The 22,371-nt window shown below is 60.5% G+C and overlaps 2 protein-coding genes across 4 annotated transcripts in view; both read left to right on the forward strand.

Moving 5' to 3' along the window:
• Positions 1–170: 170 nt before the first annotated feature.
• TSEN54 (tRNA splicing endonuclease subunit 54) lies at positions 171–8,071 on the forward strand. The gene is made up of 12 exons (XM_037493335.1): positions 171–291; positions 1,387–1,441; positions 1,547–1,711; positions 1,812–1,875; positions 1,959–2,042; positions 2,340–2,438; positions 3,651–3,703; positions 5,033–5,134; positions 5,263–5,906; positions 6,559–6,619; positions 6,973–7,089; positions 7,574–8,071. The coding sequence occupies exons 1-12, from the start codon at positions 171–173 to the stop codon at positions 7,722–7,724; spliced, it is 1,716 nt and encodes a 571-aa protein (XP_037349232.1). The 3' UTR covers positions 7,725–8,071.
• Positions 8,072–9,089: 1,018 nt separating this feature from the next.
• The window catches only part of LLGL2 (LLGL scribble cell polarity complex component 2), a 29,076-nt gene continuing 15,794 nt past the window's right edge, over positions 9,090–22,371 (forward strand). For 2 of the 3 annotated variants that reach the window (XM_037492603.2, XM_054689047.1), the window contains exons 1-2: positions 9,090–9,121; positions 19,195–19,289. In XM_037492603.2, coding sequence (XP_037348500.1) covers positions 19,215–19,289 — 75 coding nt within the window. In that variant the 5' untranslated portion in view covers positions 9,090–9,121; positions 19,195–19,214. Of the gene's footprint in view, positions 9,122–18,791; positions 19,085–19,194; positions 19,290–22,371 lie in introns of those variants that run through there. The other variant, XM_037492602.2, reaches the window with a different exon arrangement.

Raw genomic sequence — 22,371 nt, forward strand, 5'->3', positions numbered from 1 at the left:
TTCCCAAGGCCGGCTCGGCGCCTCCCGCAGGAAATCCCGCCCCTCCCCCCCCCGCCGGATCGGGAGCGGAGAGACCGTCCCGACCGCGCAGCCGGGCTGTCAGTCAGCGCGCGAGCCCCGCCCCCGCCGCCCCGCCCCGCCCCCGCCCCGGCCCGCCCGGGGGTCGGCGCATGCGCCCAGGGGGCGTGAGGCGGGGCGGGCCCCGCGTGGGCGCCGCTGCGGGCGGCTCGCGGTCCCGGGCGAGCGCGGCTCCGAGTTCAGACCCGGGGGTGCGGGCCCGGGTGCGACCGGGTGGGGGAAGACGGGCCGCGAAGGGTGGGGAGCTGAGGCCCGGGCCCCCCTGGACGCCGCCGTCCTCTTTGTCCCTCGTCCCGCCGGGCCGCCTCCGCGGTGGCCGGTGCCCGGCCCGCGACGCTGTCGGCCGGTGGCGCCGCCTGGCGGACGGCGTGGGGAGCGCGGCGGGACCCCGGCCTCGCGGAGCCGGAGCGGGCGGGGCCGGGGCTTCAGCACTAGCGTGGGCCGGACAGCGCCGCCCGCCCCCGGCCTCGAACCCGCGCCGGGCCCCGGACGGCGGCCCGCGGCAGCCTCGAGACCCCCGAGTCTCCCCCGGCCGCACCTGACGGCCTCGGTGGTCTTCAGTCTTCGAAGCGGGAATTCGGGGGCCCACAGCTTTCACTTCTGTAACCCTCTGTGCGCCCCCCACTCAGCCCGGAGCTGCGGAGGCGTCGAGCCTCTGACCACGTTACACTCTTTTTTTTTTTTTTAAGATTCATTTATTTGCGCACACAAGAGCTGGGGTACAGGCCAGAGGTGCAGGGGGGGAGAGGATTCACCAGAGGCAGAGTGGGGAGCAGAACAGGCAGATGGACCGAAATCCACGGCTGAGTGGCACAGCGGGGAGCGAGGAGAGGTCTGCCGCGCCGTGTGGGTATCTCCCTGGTGGGGGCTCGAACTCGTGCTGCAGAGGCTGCGGACAGCTTCAAAGGTTGCGTCCCAACCCCTTGCGCTACCAGGGAGGCCCCATATTACATCTTAAACGCCGAGTTCCTCGAATTTTACTAGAGCGCGGCCCGGAGGGGAGAGGCGAACTAGAGCGGGGAACTCCCTCAAATGCAGAAACCGGCAAGTTCTCTGCCCCCCCAATCGCGGCACCCGCTCGTCGGTCGGCGCTAGGACCCGCGCGGCCAGGGAGGCCAGCACGGGCGGGGGCGGGGCTGGGGCTTGGGGGCGCGGGGTCGGCGGCCGGCGCTAGGACCCGGGGCAGCCAGGGAGGCACAGCGGGGAGGGGCGGGGCTGGCGGGGGCGGGGCTGGCGCGGGGGGCGGGAGGCGCCCGGGCCGCGCGGAGCCGGCGGGGGGCGGGGCGAGGGCGGCGCGCGCAGCCGCAGTCGGCGCCCCGATGGAGCCCGCGGCCGTGGAGGTCCCGGCCGGCCGGCTGCTCAGGTGCGGCGCGGCGGGGGAGGCCGGGCCCGGCGGCGGGGCGCGGCCGGGGAGCGGGCTCCGGGCGGCCCCGCCGCGCGCGCTGACCCGCGTGCCCTTCTCCCGCAGCGCCCGGGAGCTGCTCGCCGCCCGCTCGCGGTCCCAGAAGCTGCCCCAGCGCTCGCATGGCCCCAAGGACTTCCTCCCCGACGGCTCCGCCGCGCAGGCCGAGCGGCTGCGCCGCTGCCGCCAGGAGCTCTGGCAGCTGCTGGCGGAGGAGCGCGTGGAGCGCCTGTGAGGGGCCGGGCGGGCCGGGCGGGCGGGCGGGCCGGGCGGGCGGGCGGGCCCGGGAACTTGCGGGGGCCTCGCGAGCCGGCCTCTCCCTTCTCGCCAGGGGCAGCTTGGTGGCCGCGGAGTGGAGCCCCGAGGACGGCTTCGTGGAGCTGAAGTCGCCCGCGGTGAGCGGCGGGGCTGGGGGCCAGGGGCCCGCCTTCTCCGCGCCCCCCCAGCTCCTTTGTGACTTCTGCTCTGGCCCACGCAGGGCAAATTCTGGCAGACCATGGGCTTCTCCGAGCAGGGCCGGCAGCGGCTTCACCCCGAGGAGGCCCTGTATCTGCTGGAGTGTGTGAGTGGGGCCCCGGCGCGGTGCAGGAGGGGTTCGGGCCCGGGAACCGCAAGGGCGGGACTGTTCAGGGGGCTTGTTATCCGGCTTCTGGAACAGAAGAGGGGAATGCCATGCAGGGAGCAGGAATGCCAGCCTCCATGAGTGGTCTGCTCTCCCCGCTTCCTGCTGGGCTGAGTTCTGCCCCTGATGCTGGGGGTGGGGGGGCGGGGGGCGGCAGGTGCGGGAGCTGGGAAGTTGTCCCACTGGCTAAATCAGGGCAAGGAGTGTGCACAGCTGAGCTGTTGACTCCCCTTACAGGGCTGTATCCAGCTATTCCACCAAGACCTTCCACTGTCTGTCCAGGAGGCCTACCAGCTGCTGCTGGCCGAGGACACCGTGACTTTCTTGCAGTACCAGGTATCTGCCACCCTTTCCAGAAGCCGAGCCACCGGCCAGAGTCAATGAGTATTTACAAGTACCTATGAGGAACTAGCCGCAGAGCCTCGTAAGGGGGGGCCTCCCCAGTGGCGCAACGGTTGAGCGCTGGGTTGCGAAGCTGCCTGCAGCCTCTGCAGCGCCGGTTCGATCCCCAGCTGCTCCCCCACCACCGGAGGAGGGTCCCACATGGCGTGCAGACCTCTCCTGCCACCCGCTGCTCCCCTCAGCAGTGTACTTCGGTCCTTCTGCCTGCTCTGCTCCCCGCTCTGGCTCTGGTGAATTCTCTCACCCTCCCGCGCTTCTGACTGTACCCAGTGCTTGTATAAATAAATCTTAAAAAAAAAAAAAAAAACTTATTAAAAAAAAAAAAGAGCCTCGTAAGGGGAACCTGAGACAGAGGAGGGCTATGTTCCCATGGCACTTACAAAAGGCTCATTTTGAGGGGCTTGAACAGCCAAGTGAGGCTGTCATGAAGACAGTTGGGCAAATAAGCCTAGAATGTGGGGGGTCCTCGAGGCTTGAGACATAAACATGGATGTCGTGAGCCTAGGAATGGTATTTAACACCATGGGGCAGTGGCCCAGGGGCCAGCTTCCTCTGAGGCCTGGGAAACTCCACAGGAGGGAGTCAGAGGGGAGATAAGGAACTAGAAATAGAGATGGAGGAGTGACTAGCAAGGAAGGAGAAAAGGGGGAGGTGGCATTCCAGAAGCCCGAAGAAGGTCTTTTCAGGAAGAAAGGGTGAGCTGTGTTGACAGCTGCAGAGAGATCGGGACATTCCTGCTGGTGCCCCGCGAGTAATCGATACAGCCACGGCCAATGGAGATGGGGGAATGTCCATCACCTCTCATCTTGTCAAGATTGTAGCCAGGGGCTTCATTTTTATCAGCCTTTGTATCAAAATACTGGGGCCTAGTCTTTCTCTGGCCCATCACCAACTGTTTGGGATTGTGTTTAAACCCCAAAACTACCAAGTGTCATTTGCGCCCACAGTTAGGTAAGCAAGAGGCAGGAACTTAGAGACTGAGACCTTAGCTGTTTGTGTGTGTGTGGGTGTTTATAATAGTGTGGTCCAGTCAGTCTTTGGAATCTGGGCTGTGCAGGGGGGATATGGGGAATGGCTTCTGTCTAGAGAAACCATTGGGTGTTTTCAAAGGTGGGTGTCTGACATTCACTTGTTTTTTCTTTCGAGGTCTTTAGCCACTTGAAGAGACTGGGCTATGTAGTTCGAAGATTCCAACCAAGGTAAATCCTATCCCGTTTCCCTTCCATTTGCTCTAGTCCTGGGGCCTGGCTGACTGGCCCCAGGGTGGAAAGTGACTCTCCTTATCAGGAACCCATGGCTGGGTGGCAGCTCCCTGGCCATGGACTGGGGGCCTCTGCCAGAAGTGCTCTCTTGTGTGGCATGTTTGGATGAATTTGGGCCATTTCAGTGTCTCCTGAGTTATCAGAGTGAGACCCACCTTTAGCCTAGTCACCGCACAGGTAATGCTGGAGCTCCTGGAGCTCGCTGTGAGCACCTCGATGCAGCCAGCACCAGAACATGCCTGGTGCTCTGTAGGCGATACGCAGATTTGTGGAGGGCGCACATGAAGGAAGGGCTGAGTGAGGAATTGACAACCGAGTAGGGTTTCATATTCCTTTTACTCGGTTAGTTCTTTTCTTCTGGGGCCTCTAAAGACCGTTGCCTTAGTAACCCAGCATTGCTGAGGGCCACGGGCCTTCAGACTTGGGAGTAGATTGTGGTATGGCCTTTGCGGTTTTATAGCGTGTCGTGAAAGCTGTGGAACAGGCATATCCTTTAATCTGTGAAAGCAGAATGTATTCTAAGGAAATGGTCATAGGTGCGTGCAGATGTGCCCCTGCGGGGATAGGGTTTCACCTGCTGGGGGCCAGGCTTTGTGCTGCCTGCTGAGGGGTAGCAGGGAGCAAAATCACCGCCCCAAGGAACTTGGATTTAGCAGGGCGCTTACACAAAACACCATCACGACGGTGAACCTGGAAACAGAACGCAGAGGCACGACCACAGAGTAGAGCTGATTCCTTAGAGCGGTCTGTGTTTAGGCCTCTCTGCGGGGATGAAAACCTTCTGTGCTGTCCAGTGTAGCGCGCAGCTAGACCGAGTGTTCCGTTTGATTTCATTTCAGTGGATTTAATTTTAACTCACTGGTGACTGCTGTATCGGACAGTGAAGTCTCAGAGCCATGAAAACAGCCTGGCAGGAAAGGAAACTGCAGCAATAAGGGGGCAGGTCCATGATAGGCTAATGGGCGAGGCGCTAAAAAAAAAAAAATCACAAAGCACCAGGCTAGCACAGTGTCTTTTTTGTTAAATGTATGTTCTTAGAAAACCAAAATGTTAACAGTAGTGCCCACCCATCTTTATTTTTCTGTAGTTTCCAAATTTTCTCACCAGCGATTAACCATTTATCGTTGATGCTGCAGGAGCCCTGATTCCAATTCAGAGGTGCCTTTGGTGAGGCCCAGCGGCCTGGGTAAAGGCCCATGACTCACCCTCTGTGCCCTGGGGCAGGTCTGCCAGTTGACCTGTCGCCTACCTGTTCTCACCCCACAGCTCCATCCTGTCCCCTTATGAAAGGCAGTTGAACTTGGACGGCAGCGCCCAGCGCTTGGAAGATCGGAAGGGCAAGAGGAAGAGGAGGAGCTCCAGCTCAGGGTAACATTCCCCACGTGGCCATTCCCCCACCGGGAGCTCCGGGCCCTTGCAGAACGCATGGGGTCGCGCTGGGAGGTGCTTACCCCAGCAGGCAGGCAGGTGTGCTGTTTCCTCCCCTCATCCCTCAGGTCTGATAATAAGAAGCCCAAGGCCCTGGAGAACCCCCTGCAGGGGGTGGATGGGACTCCCAGGAACCTGGCAACCTCCAGCCCACCTCCCAGCAACCAGGACAGTCGATGCCTAGAGGAGAAACCCCAGGAATCAAACCCTGTCACGGGCCCAGGGGACCTCTTTCAGCTTCAGGGGTCCCTGGAGTCCTGCCCCGCTTTGGCCAGCATGGGGACGGAGCACAGCCAGGAGAGTGGCAAAGTAGAGAATGGGGTCAAGGAGGTTCGTAAGCCTCGCTGGGACTTTGAGCAGATCTCCTTCCCCAACATGGCTGCAGATAGCCCCCACACCCTCCTGCCTGCCCCGGCCCACGAGCTGCTCCCCGCCAATGTTGCCGGGCGGGAGACAGATGCCGGTTCCTGGTGCCAGAAGCTGAACCAGCGGAAGGAGAAGCTCTCCAGGCGGGAACAGGAGCAAAAGGTGGAGGCCCAGCACTTCCGGGAGGACATAAATTCGGACCCCGAGGTGCGGCGCTGCTCCAGCTGGTCTGAGTACAAGGAGCTGCTGCAGAGACGGCACCTGCAGAAGATCCAGCCCCGCCCCCCACATCTGTGGGACCAACCTGTCACCCCGTTGTTGAGTCCCAGCCAGGCTGACACCCCAGGTACCCACCCCTCTCCACAGGCCACTGGCAGTTGGGAAATCAGAAGACTTGGAAAGGTGCAGACTGAGCAGGGCTGATTGAAGCTTTACAAAGACGGGGAGGAGAGTGTGTTTGGTGGAGTCCGTTCTCCCAGGAAACAGCAAAAGGACACACGTGGGAAGGTTTGGCGATGCAAGTTAGTTCCCAGGGAGAGAAGCAAGGTGGGATGCAAACAAAACCCGCGTGCTTAAAGTCACAGACAAGATGTGGGGGGTCCGGCCCCAGCTACCTGTGACGCCCTGTTCTCCTGGCTGTTAGAAGGGAACCAGGAGTGATGTCTTAGCCTTGCATGTGCCTTGCACCTTAAGGGTAGGGAACTAATAGGACAAGGATCACATCAACAGATTCAGACCTGCTTGGGTCCTTACGGGAAGCTGGTGGACTGCCAGTCACCATGTTAATGTTGCCACGCCGATCAGATTTGAATTCCAGACAAACAGCTAATCTTAATTAAGCGCATACCTCATATCACATGGGACATATCAATGCTAAAAAAATTTTTTTTTGGCTAAATCTGACAACGCTCAAGCAGATGGCAGACTCAGAAGTGCCTGGGAGTCTGCGGACAGTGGGGTCTCCCCCTCCCTAAGGCTTATGCTCACTGTCCTTGCAGCCACAGTCCTTCAGCAGATCTCCGTGCTGCAGACAACGCACCTCGCTGACGGAGGTGCCCGGTGAGTTTCCAGACTGTGCCCATCCGCACTGCACTGTTGGTACTACCAGCAGGTCGCAGCTGGGATTTGACTCTTAAAGTTGGTTGTGAGGAAGCTCGTTCCAGGGGGCACCCCCCCCTCAGGCCTAGTTCCAAGCATCCGCTAGTATGTGTGTGTTTGCAGGAGAGGGCAGTGTGACAGGTAAGAGGGGAGGGTTCTGAGATGGGGCAGCTCTGCAAGTCGTACCTCATAGCAGGCCCTCAGCCCCCCTGGATGAGACTGCTTCCTGGAGTTGGGGGCAGAAAAGGGTGGGGAGGAAAAGCAAGGTGGGGGCGGAGAGCCCCTGTTTCCTAAGGTTTCTCACTCTTTCCTAGGCTGCTGGAGAAGTCCGGGGGCTTGGAGATTGCCTTTGATGTTTACCAGGCGGATGCCGTGGCCACGTTCCGAAAGAATAACCCTGGCAAGCCCTATGCCCGGATGTGCATTAGTGGGTATGAAACTAGCAACCCCTACCCCCAGTTGCTGCCTGTTCTCTTTCAACCACGTGGACCTCCTTTCCATGCCCCTGGCCAGTTTGCCAATCCCTGAGAGGAACCCAAGGTCCAGAGAGAGCAGGTGAGGGAAGCAAGACCACCTGCTAGTTAGTGCTGTGGAACCCAAGGTCCCAGTCCTTGGCTTTCACCCCCAGTGTTTTCAATCATCTCTCTCCTGTGCCATTTTAGTCCTGGGCTCTTCCAGCAGGAGGGATGTGGGTCAGAGGGATTTACAGCCGAGAGAGGGGAGACCCTGGCTCTTCCTAGGCCCCTAAGCAGCCAGGGCTCCGGGTTTGTTTTGAAGAATTTATTAGAGCTGAGCAGTTTGTAGATGGGAGAAACTCAGGGGTTCCAAACTTCTGTCTTCCAGTCCCCCTTCCTGGGACCTCACAGTTTATGGAGGGGCTGTGTCCAGGCCTCAGTCTCACCTTTATCCCTGCAGATTTGATGAGCCAGTCCCAGACCTCCACACCCTCAAGCGGTTGTCCTACCAGAGTGGGGATGTCCCGCTGATCTTTGCCCTTGTGGATCATGGAGACATCTCCTTCTACAGCTTCAGGGACTTCACACTGCCCAGGGATCTGGAACATTGACCACACAGCCCTGGCAGGGCCCCAGGCGGGCTCTGGGGGACCTGAACTGTCTACTCTCAGGACCAGCTCAGCTGCCTGCTACTCCCAGACTCTGCCCCTTCCTGCTGCAGGGGCCGGCCAGGGCCTGGCCCTGGGTGTCTGATGCTTGCAGGAGAGCAAAGCCATCCCCCCTGTCTGGCCGCCGCAGTGCTTCTAAGCCACAGACCTAATGTTGCTGCCTGCAGTGATCTCTTTGGAACTCAGGACTAGATTTCAGAGACCCAGGAGGTGGGGCAGAAGAGGACTCAGTGCCTTTAAAGAGAGGGTGCCTGCTTCATGCCATAAAGCCAAAGCCATTAAAAAATAGGTACCTCTTCGCTGTGCCTGGATAAATCGCGCGCCGACACCTCCCTCCCCATCTGTTGTCTGTGAAAGTGGGCCCCAGGCCCTCACCCCTGCTTGGCCCACCCGCAGGGGCGCGGCTCCCTGGCGTGGAGACTGACACCCGCCAGAGGGCAGCAACGCGACCCGGCACCTTCCAGGTCCGCCCTCTGGGCCACCTCGGCTTCCCGAGGCGCAGCCCGGAGGGAGGCGGGCGCGCCGTCGGGCGCGGGCAGAAGGGCCGCCTCGTCGGCGCGGCTGGAGCCTCGGGCGCCGGGAGCTGCGCGGCCCGGGGCTCCGCGCCCCTCTCGCTCGTGCTGACAACTGCGGCGCGGCCGCTGCCCTGGGCGCCGGGCCGACCTCCGCAGCGCCCGGGGCGGCGGGTGTGGGGGCGCGGGCCCCCGACGTGGGGGCCTCGGCCACTCCGCGTCCCCGGGCCCCTCCGCCTCTGGGTCCCGAAACCGGCCCTGCGCGTCCGCCCGTCGCCCGCTCCGATTGGGTGGGGCGCGCGGGGAGCCGGCCGGGCCCCGCCCACCCCCCCCCGCCGGCGGCCCGGGCCGGGAGTGGGCGGTCCGGCTCCCCGGGCGGGCGGGCAGGCGGGCGGCGACCCGGGCCGGCGCGTCCGGGAACTATTTCCCCCGCGGGAGGCGGCGGGGCACTGGGCGCGGCGCGCGGCTCTGCGGCCAGGTGCGCGCAGGTGAGGCGAGGGCGGCCGGGCCCCGCGCACTCCCGCCGCCCCGCCCGCCCCGCGCCTCCCGGGGCCGGGATTGGCCCGCGCGCGGCCCCCGCCCCCCGAGGGCACCTCGGCGCGCGCCCGCCCCGGCGGCGCAGGGCGGGGGGCGGGGCGAGCGGGGGCGGGCCGCCGGGGCCGGCCGGCGAGGCGCGCCCCTTATGTAAATACGGCGGCCCCGCCCGCGCCGAGGTGAGCAGGAAGGAGACGCGGCCCGGCTGCCTGGGCCGGCGCGGCGAGCGAGCGGGGTCGGCGCGGCCGCCGAGGGACGCCGAGGCCTCGGGCGGGGGCCGGCCGGGGCCTCCAGGTGAGGAGCGGGCCGGGGCCACCCGAGCCGGGGCCGCCCCCTCGGGGCGCCGCCGCCGGGGCGGGAGGCGTGCGCGGCCGCGACCCTCGGCCTCGGGAGCCGCGCGGAGGGCGCCGCCGGGTCCTTCGCCTCGCGCTGGAGGCCGGCGCCGCGCCGCACGCGGGACGCGGACACCTGAGGCCGGTGCCGCCGGGAACTTTCTCGGCCCCGTCCGCCCGCGATTGCAGAGTGTGGGTTTCGGGCTTGCACAATAGCGTCGGCTTCGGGAGCCGGGAGACAGGTGCCGGGCGCGCCCGGGCGCGGAGGCTCCGCGGGCGGAGACCGCGTCCCCGGCCCGAGCCCCACGTGCACGGCGGGGGGCGCGCGGCGCGCGTGGCGGGGGCCGGATCCCCGGCCGCGGGGGCTGGCGCGCGTCCCCTCGGCGGCCGGGCCCCCACCCTCGGGGCGCCCTCCCCGCCGGCCCTTTGTGCCTCCTAATCCCCGGGCGCAGGAAGCCGGCGGGAGGGACTTCGGTCTCGGGGCCTTTGGGGGGGGGGTGAGGACATTTGGGGCACCTTTAGGCGACGGTGCTGAGCCCCACTCCTTTCCACGCGACGGCGTGGGGTCGCGCTATGGTACGTCGGGACTTGGGAAAAGTGAAAAATTATGTTTTGCCAACACGAGCGGGTAAAGTTTGCTCCAGCGGGAGGGTTCGTGGACAGGTCGAGCCTTGGCTGTGGGAAGAACTGGCCGTAACCGCGAGAACCGCGGTGCGCCCCCTGAGGCTCTCACCTGCCGCAGGTGAGCTCAGGGCCAGGTGGGCGGAGCCGCGTCCTGGAGCCCCTTCCCGCGGGGATCCACGTGCAGATGCTGGGGCTCTAACCTGGGCTCCAGGGACCTTCTGCAACGTTTAGAACTCGAGGACCTGCCTCGCGTCTGCAGAGGGAATTCGGAGCTGGGAGGGAGATGGGTGTGTCCAGACGGGAAACCCCAGGGGGGAAGAGCACAGCCACTGAGGCAGAGGGGAGGCCAAGGTCAGCGGCGGCTTTTGAGGAAGACAGTCTGGGTGTGTGTGAGCTCAGGTGTGGAAGGGCCCCCAGACAGGTGTCCAGCTTTTTTATTTTATGGAAAGGGAGCTTGGGTTTACTTTTCTTGGACTCAAAACCGGTTCTGAGGACTCTGGCTAGGACTCCCTCCTGTCCCCCAAAGTAGAACCCGGTCTCTGGGAGCTCTGGCCTCCAGGGTCTGGGGCATCCCTCCTGCCCCTCCTGGAGGCAATGGAGTGGCCCCTTTGAAGGCAGAGTAATATAATCTTAATTACTTAGTAACTTAGTACTTAGTAACTTTTTAATACACAATGGCAGTTTTTAAAAGCTTGTAATCCCAGATGAGCCCTGTTGGGTTAAAATTAAAAGTTATAAGGCACCAGAAGGAGGAGCCCATGGTGGAGAAATAGGGTTTCAAAAAGTGCAAGAGGGAATCCTCCCTCTTGCCTGGGTCTTCCCTCGTCTGAAGTGGTCCTCCAGGCTCTTTGCCTTTCCAGACATCGGTCAGGTGGAGCTGGGAATTGTGCTTCTGTGTTCTTGCTGCCTGACCTTGGCTTGATGCGTAATCATGCTCACCCTCAGCAGGGTTTTCACACCTTTTGGGTGTGCCTGATGGGTGGTGAGAGAATTTGGCTTGTCTGCCCAGAAATTAGCCAAGGGGTCACTGTATTTCAAGTGTCTGGAAGTCAGAACTTTGAAAATGGGCACATCACTTCCCGGGAGTTGGGGGGCAGAGGCAGGGGCAGCGCCTTGTCCCAACCTCTCCCTAAGCCTTGGTGGCCCTTGGTACCTCCTCCCAAGGGTGAAACCTGAAGGCCAGATCCCAGCTGGGGGCCATTCCCTAAGGTGGGGGTGGGGTGTAGAATCTAATCTGCTTTGGGGGGGGCGGGGCTTGGCCAGGGGAGGGGCCCTGCTGGGGACTGGGGCAGGGAGCACAGGTGCTCTCTGTCTCATTAGGGATTTTCTGCAAACGCTGTAGTGCTGCTTCTCCACCTGGCCTAGAGAAGGCGTGTCCTTTCTCTTGCTAGGACTTCCTGGTTCCAGGAACCCCCCTCGCCCCAGAGAAAGCGGTGCCTGGAGCCCCTGTCATCAGTCTCTGCCCTCTCTCTACCTGTTGGAGACAGTGAGCATCCTGGGCCCACGTCTCCAAGAGCAGCAAGCGTTTCCTGAAGGCTTGCTCAGCCGTCCTGGTCCATCCAGATGTGCCACAGGTAGCTGTTGAGATGCCTGAATCAGGGGCCAGGGTGGTCTCCCTGCTCCCAGGAGGCACTGGCTGCCTGGATCCACTGACCCTCAGCACTCAGCTCATGAGGATGTCACTTCCACGCTCCTCCAGGCTGAGGCCTGCAGGTCTGGTTGGCAGGAGTGGTTTGCAGAAGCAGGGCCCTAGGGAGTAGATGGGAACCCCCCCCCCAGTGGGACTGCTGGTGCTTTTCGCCCTACTTCAGCGCTGGCCCCCTCAGAATCCCCAAGAGACCCCTCCCTGAACCCTGTTGTCTTGGGGTTCTGCATGGCTCCCTTTAGGGCCTCTCCTCTCCCCCCATACCTCTCAGGAAACTGGTCCTTTGAAGAGTCACCCGCTGCTTCGCCTTCCCAGGAACCACACTGAATTCTTGAGCTAGGAGAGGCTCCTCTGGGCGTGGGGACAGGGAAGCTGTGAGGTACCTGACTCTACCCTTCAGGAATTCAGCCGACACCAGAGCCTTCTCTCCAGACACCTCACTCAGTGGCCCAGGGTTTGACAAGTGGCACAGCTGGGCCTGGATGGTCACGTTCTTGGGTTCTCCTTGCCAAGGAGCTGGTGTCCCAGAGCCCCAGCCTGAGGCAGGGCCCATGGGGTGTCCCCAGCAGGAGGCCAGGTATGCCATCCTCATGGCCCTGATTGGCCAGAGACTTTAACAGGGTGGGGAAGTTCCCTGAGGGGCCATGTGGGACAGCAACCCTGTGCTCTTTCGGGTCAGTGGTTCCCAAATGGAGAAGCCCTCAGCCCAGTTGAATCAGACTGAACCCGGTTCAGTCCTAGCTGTTCATTCAACAAGTATTACCAGTGCCTCTTTGCCAGCGCAGCGTAGCGCGGGCATAACCCTAACCCCAAGCAGACTTCTGCCATGGCAGGACTTGTGCTCTCCAGGACGGGGCGTGGGCGGCACAAAAAACAAGTGTAGGTAACAAGTTTTAGGGGTTTTGTTTTGTTTTAAATGGGAGAATTTTTTTTTTTTTAAAGATTTATTTATTTATGCAAGCACTGGGTACAGTCAGAAGCACAGGAGGGTGAGAGAATTCACCAGAGCCGGGAGCAGAGCAGGCAGACTGATGAAATACACTGCTGAGGGGAGCAGTGGGCGGCAGGAGAGGTCTGTGCACCATGTGGGACCCTTAGCAGGGGCTGGGGATCGAACCGGTGCTGCAGAGGCTGCGGGCAGCTTCACGACCCAGCGCTCAACCAATGCGCCGCCAGGGGAGGCCCCACAAGTTAGGTGTTAAAAGGCCATAGGCACTATAGCAAAGGACTAATGGGGGGGGATTGAGACCCCTGTGGTGGGCGGGTAGGGCAGGGGGTGGGGCCTGGCAAGGTCACATTTGAGCCCTGACTTGCAGGCAGTGAGGGGGTTCTTTAAGTGAAACATGAGTGCCCCCTATGCATCCGGGGAGACGGTCATGGAAGGGGCAGGCCCAGCCCTTTGTCCTGAAGCTCCTTGGAACAGCCATTCAAGTTTTGAGTTTCCAGGTGAGCGAGGAGGCCTTGGTCCTGGGAGCGAGGCCTGAATGAGCAGCAGGGTCTGTGGTCAGGTTGGGGTTCAGGATGGGGGTCAGCTGGATTCTTACTAACTGCATGGCCTTGATAGCTCCCGGAACCCGGTGCTTCCCAGGTAGTTGCAGGAATTACATGAGACCACGCACGTGAGAAGCTAAAGCGGCACCAGGCGCTCTCAGTCCCTTGGCATACCTGTGGAGGGCAGGGACAGGCTTCTCTGGACCCACCCCCTCTTTATTGTAGCCCCCTCCCTGGAGGTGCTCTTTTAGCCAAGGTTTGGTTGCCAAGCTGCTGGCAGGGGCCTGTCTGGTGCCTCTGGGAGATTGGGTTTCCCAGGGCAACGTGGGCACTCGCAAAGCAGCCAAGAGCATCTGAGTTGGCACGGACAGATGCCCGAGGGGTCAGCAGCTGCCCCGGTGGCTTAGCGCTCTGTCCCACCACTCCCCGCGCTAGGAAGTAGAAAAGCCTAGGAAGTAGAAAAGCCGACTCGCCGTCAGCAGGAGGCTAAAGCCACATTCAGCCCTCACACAGGATGTTGGGGAAGGGCGGGCAGCTTCTCAGCAGCAGTTAGCTGTGGGGGCCTGAGCTGAGAGGAAAGGTGAAGGGAGCTTGGGACTCGCTTTCTGCTGGGTGGGCTCCTGGAGCACATGAGCATGGCTGGACTGTGGCCGGTGTGGCTCCAGACTGCCTCCCTTGGGTCTGAGAAGTCTGGGTGCTGCCACTGAGCGTGGCCTCTCCCAGCAGATCTGTGCACATGCCTGCGCTCTTCAGGGCCATGCTGGGGTCTGGGCCAGGATAGGCAGGATCAGTGTGGCCAAGCCTTGGCCTCATGGGGACACATTAGTGCTGGCATCCCAGACGGTGCAGGTATGCCAAGAGCAGTCAGAGCTGCTGCCTGGGGCAGGGCCAGGACAAGCCCACCCCTAACAGTTACTCTTTTTCTGCCTCTGCCACTGGTCTCTTGATATGCAGGGGGCACAGGGTCTGGGCAGAATGGGAAGGAAAGACAGTGTGTGAATTTGCTAGCCCGTTGCCAAACCATGTGGGCATCGAGGTATAGGGATATGGTTCCTCAATGCAGCTTTCTTTGCTGATGGGCAGTGTAGTGGATGATTGGGGTAGGGTGAAGGGAAGGATCTTGCTGATAAGCTGCCCACAGGGAGCTCTGAGGCTGGTTCCCCCCACCCCCATCACAAGGCGGACCTGTGTGGAAACCACGGCTCTGCACGCTCGTGAGCACACACAGCAGGGCTGGGTCAGACCACAGAGGATGTCCTGGGCAAAAAGGGAGACTGAGGCTGGGCAATCTTTAGAAGTTGTGGGGGGCGGTGAAGGAGATGTTTCTTTTTATTTATATTTTAAAGATTTATTTATTTATACAAGAACCGGGGTATAGGCCAGATGCGTGGGAGGGTAAGAGGATCCACCAGAGACAGAGCGGGGAACAGAACAGGCAGACTGACGAAATACACTGCTGAGGGGAGCAGCAGGTGCAACAGGAGAGGTCTGCCACGCCTGCCCGGCAGGCTGGGATCAAACCAGTGCTGCAGAGGCTGCAGACAGCTTCACAGCTCGGCGCTCAACCACCTGCGCCACCAGGGGAGGCCCCGGAGATGTTTCTTTTTAGGAGGCCCCCTCTCAGGAGTCCTGCTGTAGCTAGATGGTGACCGGGTGCAGGAGGCCAGGACCCTTAAAGCTCCCCATATCCCCAGTGACCTTGCCCCTGACCCTTCTTGGCATAGACTTGGGGGACTTCTCAGTTGGTGGGGCCCCAGAATTTGTCTCCTCCCCCTGGTCCCACCCAGCAGAAGCAGCATTGAAGTACCCAGCACCTGAGTTTGCCAGACCCTCTCGCTGGCCCTCCCGCTGAAGCCTCACCTTGGCCCTGCCAGGTCATGGCCCTGAAGCCCACAGTCATACAGCTGGTTCCACCTGCCCGACTCCTCCCTGCCTTTGCATCCCATAGTGTCCATCGAGGGATGGGAGTTCTCCCCTATTCAGGACAAGGTGGCTAGAGAGGAACCCCATTCCTCCATAGGACTGTTTACTTTGAGCCCCAGGCCTCCTGACCAGTGCCTGGGGCTTCAACCCTTCCCCCATTTGACCCTTTTATCTACCCTACCTGGGAGGGAGATAAACCAAAAGAAAAGAAAAACACCACTAATCCCATAACCCTTCCCTGTGTTGTCTACTTAGGTAAATGTTTTTAATAGGTCCCCCCCCCACCCTAGGGTAAATATGGTTCCAGGCCATTAGTTCTGGAACCTTCCATGGGGTACCCCCCCACACCCCATTGTTGGCCATTTAGGTTGCATCTGATTTTTCCCAACACATTAGTGACCAGGATAGCAAGGCTGGGGAGAACCTTGGAGGACCTGGATAGGTGCCCTTGGCCATGGTGATTTAGGGGCCATTTAACATAAAAGAGGGTAGGTGCCCAGGCAAGACAGTGAAAGCGGCGGGATGGTTGAAATGGCTTTTTGGTAGGTGACATTGGATGTGATGCTTGCAAGGCAAGAAGGTATTTCAGAGCCTGCTCAGTGCTGTCTGGTTCCCAGTGAATGAAACTGAAGCCCCCCTCATTCTAGTCCACCTCAAATCTCCTTGTAGCTTCCAAAGGCCCCTCCGCTGTCTTCACCCCCACAGAACATGCACATCCCCTCCCTGCTTGACTTGCCCTGCCCCGAGCTTCCAAGTCTGACCAGTCCCTATCATTCAGGTCCCTGGCTAAAGATGCTGCCGCCTCCATTCATTCATTCATTGTGCACTTGGGGTTCCACCGTGGGAAGGGAGAAGAAAGCCCCTGAGTTAGAAGAAAGCATATTTTTGGGGAGGGTTGTGCAGGTAATAAGCAAGATGACTCGGTAAACCATTCACTAGTCCATTGTGACCGAGGTGAGGAGAACAGCAAAGCGGGGAGTGGAGGAGAGGATGTCCCGGGAGGTGAAGGAGGCCTGTGAGTACCTGTAGGAAAAGCATCTCGGGCAGAAGGGACATGACGAATGTTCACGAGCCTTCCAGCCTTATTCTCTGGTCTTTTTTATTTTTTTAAACACAGGTTTTTTTTTTTGTTTTTTTTTTTAAGATTTATTTTTATACAACTGTGGGTACAGCGTGCCTCTGACTATACCTCAGTTCTTTTATAAATAAATAAATCTTTAAAAAGTAAAAAATTTTAAAAAGTCCTAATTTGATCACAATTTACAAAAAAAAAAAAAGAGCTGGGGTACAGGCCAGAGGCATTGGAGGGTGAGAGGATTCACCAGAGACAGAGTGGGGAACAGAACAGGCAGATGGACCGAGGGCACTGCTGAGGGGAGCAGCAGGCGAGACAGGAGAGGTCTGCGCCACTGGGGAGGCCCCTTCTCAGGTCTTTATCTTAGCATCTTCCTTTATTTCCTGGCTGGCCCTGATCGCTGTCTGAAACCATCCTGCCGGCGGACTTGCGTCCCAGTGAGTCATTGGCCTCCCCATTAGAGTGTCCTGAATAGGGATCCTATCTGTCTGTCACTGCTGTCCCCAATACTAGGCCAGTGCCTGCTCCATGCCAGGCACCCGGCACTTGGCTCTGCTCCCAGGCCTCCCAATAGACCTGTTCGGGAAGGCGTGCATCCCTCCTTACAGACCAGCTCGTGGGGCTGGGGGCTGTCATGGCCACCCAGCATGAAGGGGCTGTATGGTGGCTCTTGGCACCCAGCCCTAGGCTCCTTCCCTTACATGCCCTGCCTCCCTGCGCTCCTTCGGGAGTGGGCTGAGCCGCCTCCACACCTCCAGGTGTGGGTGATTGGAGGCCAAGGTTTGCCTGGAGGTGAGTCCAGCCTGGCTAGACCTGTCCCCCCACCCGCCTTCAGGAAGGGGTGGTGCTTTTTTACAGCTTGACCTGGGCAGTTATTTCTGTTTGGGGAGCTATACTGAGGAGTCGCGAGAGTGAAGAGCAGGTGCAGGGACCGTCTGTCACCTCACGTCACGGGGTCTCAGCCCCTCTCCCGCTGGGGAATGAGCACAGGTTCATGCAAAGCCCACCAGCCCTACCCAGCCAGACCTCACCGGCACCCCTCTAGCAGTGTCCAGGCTTGGTTGACTCTGAGCTGAAGGCATATGTGAGGGGAGCCTGCACGGGGCCAGCCTTTAGCTACGGGGGTGCGATCAGGCACCCTCTGTCCTGCCATAACCATACCTTGCTGCCTCCCAGAACCCTTGGGTCTGGGAGTTTGCCAGCCTGGGACTCAGATCTGAGTCCTGGGTCCTACATGCTGACCTTGGATGAGCTGCCAGCCTCTGTTTCCTTGTCCGCCAAGAATGGCATTTTCCACTCATCTTCCAGGGAAGATTCTAGAAGGCGAACAGATGCCCGGGATGAGGTCTAGGTGTGCCAAACGCACATATGCAAGAGCAGATGAGCTGAGGGCCAGGACGCATGCCGGCGGGCCTGCCCCAGCTGGCGGCATTTAGGGAGGATTTTCTCCCAGTTGTTTGCTTTCTCTACCATGAGCGTGGATTACTTGGGCAAAATGTTTTAGAAGTAATAGAAATCCCATGCAAGGGGCTGGAGCTGGGGCCACAGAGCTGCACAGAGGGCCACTGGGGTGCTTGGTGCCCACCCCGCCCTCCCGAGTGGAGCCGTCTCCTCCCATCCCAGCTGTGCGATGTCGCCCTGGAGCCTGCCTGGGTCCTAGGGCAGGTGGCCTGTGCCACCCTGCCTGCTCAGGTCTTGGGGGGAGAGCCCAGGGCATCTCCTCTCCTCTGGGACTGCCCTCCCCTCCCCCCTTTCTCTGACCTCTGACCCAGTGACCAGGCCGGGAAGGGAACATCAGGAGCCCACTGGCTGATTTGGAGCTTGTGCCCACTGCCCTTCCCCACAGCTGGAATGTTGCGGGAGCCCCCCCACCCCCCAGGTCGGCTGCAGGGAGTTTGTTTTCATTCCCAGGAGCCTCCACACTTTACCATGTTCATTCCCTCAACCAATGGCGGGGCCTCAGGTCAAATGGCCGCCTGGTAGTTCCCATGACTACCCGCTGTTTTGTGTGGAAGAGGGGCCCTTTGCTCTGACTCCCCCAAAACGTGCGTGAAGGCACAAACCGCCGCTATCCACCCTATCCCCTCCCTTTTGGTGTCTGCAGAAGGTGACAGAGCTGAGGTTTGGTCCCTGCCTTTTCCCACCTGGAAGAGGGTAAGATCACCCCAGGATGTCTGCCCGGTGGGGTGACCTCTTCCAGCAAGGCCAGCCCTACACCCCAACTCACATGCCAGAAACCTCAGACATCCTTCAGGTCTCAGCGCAGTCACCTTCTTCCCCCAGGTGGGCCAGTGCCCCTGCCCCCCTCCGCTCCAGGCCTGTCACTGGCCTGCCTTTACCTGCCCCTACCCAGAGTGAGTCCCGCAGGGCGGCCTGGATCTGAGCCCGGCTTCCAGGACCCATTGGTCAGCGGGAGGCCGTGCTACTGGAAGCCGGAAGCCGAAGCATAGATGAGCCCTCCCCTCCCCCAAGGATGATCCAGAAATAGTTTCCCCTTGGGTTGGGAATGTATTCTATGGTGGGCGGTGGTTTGGGGGCCTTGAGCGGGTTTCCTTATTGGGAGCAGCTTTCTTCTGATTTTATTCCACTTGGGCCATGGGAAAGGGAACCTCTGAGTGCACCCCATGAGAGTTCAGGGGAGCTGGCACTGGGATAGCCAGAGGGGGAGGCAGGGACCAGCTGGAAGCCCGGGGCTAGAGCTGTGGTGGCAGAGGCCCCAGCAGCTTCGCGGGGTCAGATCCAGGTCTGCCGTGGGCCCCAGGTGTGGGTGGGATGGGCCGGCACCCCGGCTGCAGCTCTCCCACTCAGGTTCCTGACGGCTGTGGCTGGTGGGCGTGGCCTAGGCCTGGCGCCCCTTGACAGCCTTCCCTGCAGTGAGCGAGTGAGCGCTGGAACTGCTCGCCTCTCCCCTGCCCCCATCCGGGAGCCACGTGGGAGCCCAGGTGGAAGCCTTTGCTTCTCCACCTTCCAACTGGCCCTGCAGGAGCCCTGTGAAGTTTCCCTTTCTGTTTAGCCAGAGTTTTATGGTTTTTCAGAAAACAGGTTAACAATTAAGCTAATTAACCTCAGAGCCCCTGGCCCTCTTGTTCCTATAAAGCCAGGTTAAATGGCTTCTGCCCCCAGCCTCTCCTGCGGCCTTTGAGGCCAACGCTGGCCAGAGCCTCCAGGTGCGCAGGGCTCTCCTGGAGCTTGGGGATGCCGAGATGCAGGGGGCGGTCGGTGAGACTGGCCAGTCTTGGGGCTCCCTGGTGCTCAGCAGCCATGCCCCTTTCTCTAGGGGGCTGCAAACCCAGCAAGATGAGGCGGTTCCTGAGGTCGGGACTTGACCCTGTGCGGGAGCGGCTCAAGCGGGACCTCTTCCAGTTCAACAAGGTAAGGGAAGCCTGCGCCGACTGGGCCGGTCAGCGGTACTGGGAGCAGGACCTGGTTCGGGTTCCCTGGCCCCTGCGGGCCACGCCTCCCCGGAATCTGACTCGGGGCTGGGGTCTGGCTAGAGGGCTTTCCCGGGAAAGGGCAGCAGGATGCCCGGGAGCTGGGACTTCCCCCAGGTCTCTCTCTGGCTCTGGGCCCTCGGCCAGTCACCCCATCTCTCCAGGCCTCTGTTTCCCCACCTGTGGCATGAGGCTAAAACAAGCTGCCTGCTTCCCACCTCACGCGGTTGTTGAGACCTGGGAATAGAAAGATGAAAGGACGGTGAACCCCAGGGGTGTAATGTTCTGTAATGCCAGGCGCTCTGGGCCACAAGCCGAGGCTGCGAGGGCCTCACCTTGTGCCCAGAGGAAAGGCGGCTTTGACCACAGGCAGGACAGATTTCCCTCTGGTGGGTTTCAGGTGTGAGGGGGCAGCGGTGGCAGTGGGAGAATGGGCCCCGGTTTGCATTTGACCACTCCAACCCCAAACCTGCCCCTGAGGCACCCCCCAAGATCTCAGAGGCTGCACAGAGGCTGCACAGGCTTCCTCACAGGGGCCAGTGCCCGAGAAGGCCTGACTGGGAGGGCGCGGGCGTTACCACTAGCCCTGGCCACCTGGCAATCTGCGGCCTCTCTGCAGTCTGCGGCCTCTGGGGTAATTAGCCTCTTACCTCTGCTTTGATCTAGGCTCTTGGCCTCTTTGCCTCAGCTGCCTTCTGCCCTGCAAGTGGGCCACAGGGTGGGGAGAAATAGGATGTTCTTCCCCTGGGGGTCAGGGGACCCCTCCAGGATGGTGGGGTTCAAACCTGGCTCTGCATCTCAGGAACTGAGTGACTCTCCCACACCTGCTTCTGAGGATTACAGGGAGTTGGGTCATTCACATGCGGAGAACGTTCCCTGCTGCTTTGAGGGGCTGCCTCCCTAGAAAGAGAGCTTCTTTGAGGTGGGTGGAGTCCCCAGGTTCCCGGGCAGTTTCCCTCTTGATTTTCTTGGCCTGTGTGTGGTGGCCTGTGGGGAGGCCAGGGCTCTGCTGGATCTGAGCTGCCCCGAGTGCTGACCCCCACTGCAGAGGACCTGTGTGCAGGGCTTGGGGCCCCGGAAAATGCTGGAGTGGTGAATCTCAGAGCCCCTGGGGCCCGCCGCCCTTGCTACCGAAGTTGATGGGTGCAGGTCTCAGCATCCTTGGGGGTGGTGGGGGGACGGAGGCCCCAGGACCTGGGTAAGCCTGGTACACCTCCACGGCCCCTCAAGACATGTGGATCTCACACCCTGAAAAGGTGGCCAATTTCACTGCAAACCGGATAGACAGGCTCAGCAAAGAGGAGCAAACCCCCGCCCCAAGTTCTGACTGTAGTGGGGTGAGACTGGGGTGGGGCTGAGGTAGAGAAATGTGTGTCCCCCACCTCTATGCCCCCCAACTGGTGGTCCCCAAATTTGGGGGTGAAGGGGGAGGAGAGACTCCTGGGATAATCCTTTCTCCTTCCATTCACGTGCAAGTAACATGCATTGAGCACCTACTGTCTACACTGCCCACTACACTGGGGCTGTGGGAACCTCAGGTGATAAGACCTTTGCCCTCCAGGACTTTTCTGGTGTGGTGGGTGGGGGAGGGTCTGAAATTCTATTTCCTGGGAGTAGAGAGGTGGCAGAAAAACATCTTGAGGGGGTGGGGAGGGAAGTCAGTCTCCTAGGCTCTGGGCAAACAGTGCCAGAGGGTTACAATTGGAGGCTGAGGCCTGATCGATAAGGGTGGGCCCGCCCTTCCCAGTGCCTCCCAGCCTCAGGCTTCCCTCCCCCAGAACTGTAGCGTAAAGGGAGGCTGGGCCTGCCGTGCCAGACCCTGGTGGGTTTGCAGCAGGGGACTGAGGACTCACAGAAGGTAACTCTTGGCCTTTTATTTTTTATTATTATTTTCTTAAAGATTCGTTTATGCATACAAAAGCTGGGGTGTAGGCCAGAGGTGTGGGGGGTGAGAGGATTCACCAGAGACAGTGGGGAACAGAACAGGCGGATCCACGGAAACACACTGCTGAGGGGAGCAGCGGGGAGACAGGAGAGGTCTGCCGTGCCCTGTGGGTCAACTCCGTGGCCGGCCAGGGATCGAACTTGGGCAGCCACTGCAGTGGCTGCCAATAGCTTCATAGTGCTGAGACTAACCCCTGCACCACCAGGGCTGCCCTGGGCCTTTTATTTAAAGTTTCATTTATTTAAATGAAGCAGGTAACCTCAGAGCCCTTAGGAGACCTGACCAGGTGGCGGCATCTCTGGCCCCTGGGGGACCACCTGCCAGAGAACCACTTAGGGAGGGAGGTGGATGAGAGCCTGGGAGTGAAGGGCACAGAGGGGAGGTGAGTGTCCAAGTGACTGAGGTCTCATCTTGGGGGGTAATGGTGCTGGGTGCTGGGATGGGGAGCCGGGGCGATGAGGGAAAGTCATGAGATTCGATGGGGACAGAGCTGCATCACGACGGTCTCCATTTACTAAGGGGGGCTTTCGTCCAGGGGTTGGTGTGGCACCCTGGCACCTGACTGCCTGGCATGACCAGCTGGTCACTTTGGCCCAGCCCCGCGTCTCTGAGATGCTCTCAGGAGTCAGGGCAAGGAGAAAATGGCGTCATGGATCAGTCAAAAGGCCTTTCGCGGCAAGTGGCCACAGTGACAGCTCTGTGGACGTTATCTGGCTTAAGGCTGAGTTTGGGGAGCCTTGGGCCCCTCGGGCGAGGAGGCTCTTGGGGGCAGTGGCTTATGCAGCCCCGTGGGGCTGCTGGGGACAGGGAGCCGGGCCTATTTGAGCTCTGTCCCGGAAGTGCGCTCTGTGGGGCGGGACTGGGCACCCTCACGGGCTTGTCCCAAGCAGCTTCCAGACACCAGCTTCTAAGCCAGGGCCTCTTCCCCCAGCACCTCTGGCCAAACTCCTCAACACCCACACCAGGCGGGTGCCTCAAAGAGCAGGATGGGGCCCTAGGGGCTGGGAGCAGCCCGGCCTGTTTCTTTGGCTTTGGTACCTGGGAAGGAGCTGTGTCTGCGGACGGATGCTCTGAACTG

This window comes from Talpa occidentalis, unplaced genomic scaffold (assembly GCF_014898055.3).
Source record: "Talpa occidentalis isolate TD23 unplaced genomic scaffold, MPIMG_talOcc4v2.1 talOcc4.7, whole genome shotgun sequence".
NCBI classification, from domain to species: Eukaryota; Metazoa; Chordata; class Mammalia; order Eulipotyphla; family Talpidae; genus Talpa; species Talpa occidentalis.